Source organism: Sipha flava, unplaced genomic scaffold, assembly GCF_003268045.1.
Source record: "Sipha flava isolate LNK unplaced genomic scaffold, YSA_version1 176_pilon_pilon, whole genome shotgun sequence".
NCBI lineage: Eukaryota > Metazoa > Arthropoda > Insecta > Hemiptera > Aphididae > Sipha > Sipha flava.
Window position 1 is genome coordinate 756,705 of NW_020272062.1, and position 7,784 is coordinate 764,488.

At 26.3% G+C, this 7,784-nt stretch overlaps 1 protein-coding gene across 2 annotated transcripts; it reads left to right on the forward strand.

Moving 5' to 3' along the window:
• The first annotated feature begins 131 nt into the window (after nucleotides 1-131).
• On the forward strand, nucleotides 132-2,111 carry LOC112680442 (60S ribosomal protein L31). Of its 2 annotated transcripts, none has more exons than XM_025550534.1 (3): nucleotides 132-234; nucleotides 558-802; nucleotides 1,904-2,111. In XM_025550534.1, the coding sequence occupies exons 2-3, from the start codon at nucleotides 579-581 to the stop codon at nucleotides 2,052-2,054; spliced, it is 375 nt and encodes a 124-aa protein (XP_025406319.1). In that variant the 5' UTR covers nucleotides 132-234; nucleotides 558-578; the 3' UTR covers nucleotides 2,055-2,111. The 2 variants fall into 2 exon arrangements, with proteins under 2 accessions (XP_025406319.1, XP_025406320.1); XM_025550535.1 differs by lacking the exon at nucleotides 132-234 and adding an exon at nucleotides 264-282.
• Nucleotides 2,112-7,784: the final 5,673 nt, after the last annotated feature.

Genomic DNA, 7,784 nt, shown 5'->3' on the forward strand with positions numbered 1-7,784 from the left:
CAAAGACGAAATTCATAATTTTAAATATTAGCACATGTCTGATAACTTTGTGTTGACATGTTATCATTTTCTATATCACCTTATCAGATTTTCAGTGCATCCAAATTTTTTTACATATTATCAAAGTGCGATGGTAAAATGTGGTAATCAATATTTTAGGTTAATGTACAAAGTCGTCAGTAAACAATTATTTTCTTTTCTAAATAATTCTTCGTTCTGTCTCGTCGGAATCGAGTAAGTTAAATTTTTTATCCTTTCCAATCGATTTGTTTTGTTTTTTAAGTATGTTTTTATTTACTTCATAGTGTTAAGGGTATATTTTTATACTTAAAACATATACATTTCAACATTTTATTATTTAAAAATATTATTCCTAATGTATATATGTTAAGCCAATATCCAACTTCTAATTGTATATTCAAACATGTTAAAACGCGTTTCATCTAATGTTGATAATATTGTTGGATTACTATTGTCGGATATTTAGTACTCGTTTTCGCTTATTAAAAATATACGCCACAAGTGTTTTGTGTTAATCTAAATATTTTCTGTTTTAGTCTTGCAGACGAAATTGTACAATGGCCAAGTTAACAAGGGAACGCAAACGCAAATCTGCGATTAATGAAGTGGTAACCCGTGTGTACACCATTAACATGCACAAGAGACTACTGAACATTGGTTTCAAAAAGCGGGCTCCTCGTGCAATCAAAGAAATCCGCAAGTTTGCCACCCAACAAATGGGCACACAGGATGTGCGCATTGACACTAGGCTAAACAAATTTGTTTGGTCCAAGGGAATCAGGTGTGTTTTATATTTTTTACTTTTATAAATTGTTATTAATTCATTATAATGGAACTTAATAAATTACCTTCATAAATTCTTAGTTAAATGTCTGTTTTATTTAATCTTTTTATATCAAATATATATATATATGTTCGTTTTAATCTTTAATTACTATTTGTGGTAGTATTATATCCCAAGATATTCAAATATCTTGATTGTAAATCTTTAACTTGTAAGTTTTATAATTTATTTTGACATCATAATTGATTAAATTATTATTATACAATATTCAGTTTACTTAACCTACTTGGTTTATTAATACATTTTTAAGTTAATAATTTTTGATTGATAATTAATATTTTTATATTAAATAAAAATCATAAAGGATTATGGTCCTTGTTCTAAATTAATGTCCTTTATAGTTTTTTATCTAATTATGTTACTATAAAAAAATTTTAAATATTACATTGTATATCTGATATTTTCCATTAATGTTAAAGATAATTATTAAAATTAGAAATTTCATTAATAAAATTGTGTAATGGATACTAAAAATGTGTACATGAATTTTAAAGATTTTTGATTTATTCTTGATAAAAATTACAAATGCAACTTACATTTTTGTTACTTTCTTTTTTATTTTGTTATAAATCATTTAGTTTTAAATTTTGAACTAAAAACTAAATAGACTACATAAATCATTTTTAAGTAAATAGTTTATATTTAGAATTGAATTAATTAATGAGTATCATTGAATATTATTATGTATGTAATAAATAATAATTCAGTTTTGAATAAAAAATCGATCATTGGGTTTATATAAAACCAATAAAATCGCGAGATATACTAATTGTTAAATCAACTTATTAAAGTTCATGTACACATATATCCAAAATAGCTATTTTGTATATTATAATTGTTTGTTAACAGTTGATGATTGATTAAGTATACATTTAAATTTATTTACTGTTTAACTATGGGTTGTCAGCATCATTTTAATGAAATTATAATTAAACAATATTGTGTATCATGAACTGTTATTCAATTACATATAAATTTATGATTTTACTAATTATTGATTACAATATATTATATAATTTAAACAATACAATTTTTTAGGAGTGTACCATTCCGCATTCGTGTACAATTGGCTAGGAGACGAAATGACGATGAAGACTCACCACACAAGTTGTACACTTTGGTTACCTGGGTTAATGTACCTACATTCAAAAAATTAGGTACAGAAAATGTTGACGGAACCGAAGAATAACATGTAAACACTTTGTCTTTGATAATAAATAAGTATAAAATGATAAACTGTTAATAATCTAAGTGTATTTTATTTTCCATTTCCATTTGAGAGCTTATTAAAATATTTTGTATTTATAAATATATTATAATAATATAATATATTTATAATATATTTTTAAAACTAGAAATTATCCATTAAATTGTAATTAGGCAATTTAAATCGAAAAGTTCATATAATTAGTTATATTTCTACAATAGAATAGTTATTGCTAGGCTTAGGGACTTCTAGCATTTGCATACTTTTTTTAATTATTGTTAAATATAGCACGAGTACGAAATAAATTTGTTTCTTGGTGCTATGATATCAGATCTAAAATTTGAATATGCATATTTTTGCATATTTGATGGATTTTGCAGGAGAGTGCTTATTTTAACATTATATTTATTTTATATAGTTTGACAAATTTCTCAAATTTTATTATTTAAAATTAAAAACTATAGATACATATTTTAACCAATCGAAAAAAAAAATGTACTAAGAGAACTTTTAGTAATATGCTATCTCCAAACTACCTCTTATATGTTGTTACAATTTTTGTGTAAGTATAAATAATACTATATACCCGTATCAATCGTATAATCTGCTGAATATTGATCGGATGTCAATAAAGATAATAGTCGATATAAAATAATAGATTATTTGTTTAGTGTTCAGTTCAGTCGATTATTATCAGTTGTTTTTGCATCTCGCAACCACACAATGTTGAATCATACGTAAAACGTTGTACACAATTATTTGTAACATAGTGTTATGCCGAAATTACAACAGTCCTACGAGTAGCTGACTACAAAATTTTGTTTCGGAGTTTAAAAATATATTTAAATCTGATGGACACGTTTTATTTTGTGTACTATCCGGTCATTTTTTTTTTTTTGCGTATTTTAATGATTTTAGAAGCATATTTGTGTATTTTTTAGAGCTATAATTCCTTAAGCCTAGTTATTGCATTATCAGGATATGTAACTTACAAATGTAAATCGTTTAATACCTTTTTTAATTAACAAATAATATAATAAAAATATATTTTTTTTTTTTTTCATTAGGTACATAATTTTTAAAATTAATTTTGCCAAAATATTTTGACGCCCCCGGGCATGTGTCTACTCGTGCCCCTCCTAAATACGGGCCTGACCCTATCATAAATTGTGAAATTTAATAATAAAAAAAAGTTATTACCAAGGTTGGCAACTTACGGCTTTCCAGTTCTATACGCAAAAATTAATTATTTTTGTTGCTTTAAAAATATTGTACCCGTACAGGGTACGCTAAAAAAATAGAGGCACTTCGTCCCCCTGCCCCCCCCACAATTCGAGCACTGTATTTTCCTGATTATTAAATTCATAAAAGTACAAACATAAAAATAGTAAAAAATATTGTTCAGAGTGGTGTTGGTATTTCGGGGTGGTTTTTTTTTGGAGCTAGATAACTAAAAGTTTCATGTTTCCTTATTTTTTTTTTCGTAGTAGATTAAATGATTTTGATTTGATTAAAAGTCTTGGAAATTTATCACAAAGTTTATCGTACATATCTACATCATTATATCATATTGTTTTACTGATAAATGAAAATAAACAATTATCGAGATAGATAAACAAAACTATTTATGCAGTATTGTTTATTTATCTCGATGGAAAAAATTGAAATTCTGATCTAAGAAATGTTGTTGGATAATTTTGATATAATTATAAATAATAGTAATTATAATTATACAACCCAGTATTATAATTATTCCATCTCACCACATATCTCTTATTTTAAGCTGCTTTAAAATAACTACCCCATTCAAGGCCGGACTAGGCACCTATTGGGCCCCGAGACTGAAATTTTATATATGCCCTTTTGGCAAAACATTCTTTACAAAGCTGCTTGCTACGCTCATAGAACGGTACATTTCTTTAACTATTTCACATGTTGTCGATTGCATTATAAAATTAATAAGTAAATACAATTTATGTATATAAAACTACTAGTATGATAAAAAATGTGTATCGGCTTAAAAATGTTTGGGCCCCCTTTCACTTGGGTACACGAGAGGGCCCCGGTTAGACCTCCCCTTAATCCAACCTTAACCCCTTTAAATCATCGGTTATCACTAGGGCTCGAATTTCAATACAATTTTTTTTTTTTTATGACAGATAATGCTTTCCAAGTTTATAATTTGTTTTATGTAACACACATTTCAAAGGTGAAACTTATTTTGCATTTTTCAATCTTTTCTCATTTTAAGAGCATTTTTTAGTATTTATCGGTCATTTTATTTATTTTAATATATACGAGTATATTATATAGTATATTGTATAGTATATAGTATTTTTACATATTACAAATTTCAAATGTAAAGATCATTTTTCTTATAAGCACCTTCTTGAGTTTTGAAGCTTAAATTTATGGACCCGACTATCCCTTTACCAATTCAGCTAATTCTAACACGTTGAGAACTTGAATAGAAGTTATAGTATAATACGGTGAATATTTTCAATTTATTAAAACTGTAATTGATAGATTCGAAAAAAACAATACCATAGCTATTAAAAAAGTAAAACATTTAATGGCAGTCAAAGAAATGTAATTAAATTTAATATTTATAAAACCCAACCATGGATTTAGGTATTTTGCCGCCCGGTGCGATTTAAACATTTTCCGTACATTAATAATACATATACCTACATTTGCATACTAATAAATTAATAAACATACTTTTTATTGAAAGAAAAAAACACTAATCTAAATTAAAATAAATCCATTTCTTCATTAATAAATACAAATATTTTCATAATCATTGGGTATTTAAACTGTAAATAATACTAAACAAAGTTATATGCATGGTACATATGAAGTACATAAAGATAAGTTATCTATTAAAACTGCATTTTCTTGCTTTTGCATTAACAAAATCTTTTACCATGTCAACGTTATTTAGTTGTTTTGTCAATTCATGTTTAATTGCTATCATAACATAGCTAATCCACTTAATCTATCTTGAACCATGTTTGACCTTAAATATGTTTCAATAAGTTTGAGTCTAGAAAAACTTCGTTCTCCACTGGCGACCGTTACTGGTAGTCATAAGCGGATATCAGGGGCGGGGCTTAGACCCCCAAAATCGAAACTGTTAGACATTTTATTCATTGTTTTTATAATTTATTTATAATAATCTGTTCATTTTTTTTGAAAATCGTAAAATAAAATAATAATATTTATAAATAAATAAGGGTATTTATAATACCCGGTATTTACCTGAAATTATATTTACCGGGTATTTGCCCATCACTATACGTATATATATATATGTATACTTCCTTACATTTATTTACTGCTTTTGAAAACACCAAGTTACAATTACTATCAGACTATTAGTTGTATAGCATTAAATCATAGAATAATTAGTCACTACGTTGACACCTACAAATACGCAGCTTCACGAAGAACAGTCACGATCGTCTGAAACTCTGAACAAAAACAACATAATTCATAATTCGAACACTATCACGCCATGATGGCTATATAGTTAGTAACTTAGTAACTTAAGAGATTAAATTAATGTTTAACATTATTATCACTTATCAAATAGAAATTCGATATTCTGATTATTGAGATAATTCAATCGATTACTAAGTTATTGTTAGAAAGTACGTAGGTGTTTCCAGCGGAAGCTGAGTAAAGCTAACTTGCTAACAGTAATAAGCAATATTACTAATAACACTGCTAATTACTACAACTATCAAAATAACATATAACTGATAGTTTTATCTACACTATACTGTAAAAATAATTATTTATTGGATCACATTAATTTTATTTACTTTTAATTTATATCAAATTATTAAATAATGAATTGGTTGGACAGGCCCACAGACCAATCTATCAGCCAAAAAATGTGGCAGATGCAGCACATGAACCTGCTGCACCCGTGCGCATGCCTATATACCCAACAAGTAGTCATTACGGGTTAAAGTATTAAAGTATCACACATTTTTAATACATAAGAAAAAATCTAATATGTATGTTTATTTTATACATAAAAAATGTACATGTAAATATTATTAATCATACTATATACTTTAAGTTAGTGTAAGCAATGTAACGTTTGTAGCAACAATAAACATATGAACATACAAAATCTGGCGAAACGATAGGTTTCAAAACTTATATACAACTAAACCTAACATAATATAATAACATAATTTATATTTTTCATAATATAGATAATGAAAATGACGAAAATAATTCTGGCAATTTCGCCGTAGCCCATTGCTCGTTTGAGATAAACATGCGAGGTTAAAAATATCGTTTTGATAGTGATTATACGAGCGGTGATCGTCATGCAGTAATTTGTATTATATTTATTAATAGGTATTATATAAATAATAACTAAAAAAACGATATATCCATAATATTTTTGCCGCCCCTAATTACCCACTTAAAATTGCCGTTTGGTGTTAATGCACCGTTTGCACGTGTCTTGAGCCGGCTCTGACCATGGAAATATACCAAGCTTTATAAATTCTAAAGTTATACTTTTAGCTGAGATAATTAGTGTCGTAAATAATAACAAAACATGTATTTCAAATAATATAAGTAATTATAAAAAAGCAATAAAGAAGAAAACTGGAAAATATCTTATTAAAGAAATGTGGTTGTAGTATAGTGAAAAGAATTTCAAACATTTTAGAAGGCAATTAAACCTCGCTAACAAACAAATCAGGAGAATTAACACTAGACGATATTTGCTATTTCAAGTTAGCTCTTCAGTCAATGCCATTGTCGCTAGTCACAAGTCAATATTTTCATCTTTGTTTTTTTTTTTTCAATTAATTTATAAATTGCCTAATAATTAATTAGTATTTATTAGTCTATTAAAATAATTAATTTAAAATGTATTTAAATGTATTTGTCATTTTTTAAGGACTTTTTCATGGTAAGATAACTTTTATAATGGAATTTTAGGCTGTTTTTAGTGCATTTTTGTATGATTTTTAATGTATTTAAATCCGAGCACTAGTCATCACTATTAAGCATTAGCTCTCACAATTTGAATGACACTATATATTTATTTATCAAGAATTTGACCTAGAATCTAAAGTTGATAAAACATGTTCCTAATCCCACAATTATTTTCAAGGTGTTATGGATTTTTTAGACCGTAAAGAACACTAAAGCTACCGATTTTTTACAACAATAAAAAAAAAATTTTAAATTTACCGTTGAATAAATCGAGGTAATCATAGTGTTATAACTATAGTAAGTTAATCTATACACGTACTCCGGTTCCCTTTCAAATCGTATAAATCTATACACTATGTATATGCGCTTGGCCACATATTCACAAACAAATTTATATTTTATTTTCGATGAACAAATATTATAATAGGTACAAAGATAATGTAAATTATATTGAATAATTCATTAATTGTACCTATTACGTGAAATATTGAAAAAAACGATTTTATAGGTAGATTAATAAATTATACGAATATTTTAATAAAATATAAACCCATTTTCAGAAGAAGGAAAAACCTAAAAAGAAGTTTTATTTTATCAGTTCATCACAACTCAACTACATTAGAAACAACTTATTATCAAAATTTAAAAGTCGAATTACAACACGTGTATTTAAATTAAATAAGATATCTCTGATTATTCTACTATCCATGCTAGAAAAATATTTGTTACATATTATGTTTATCT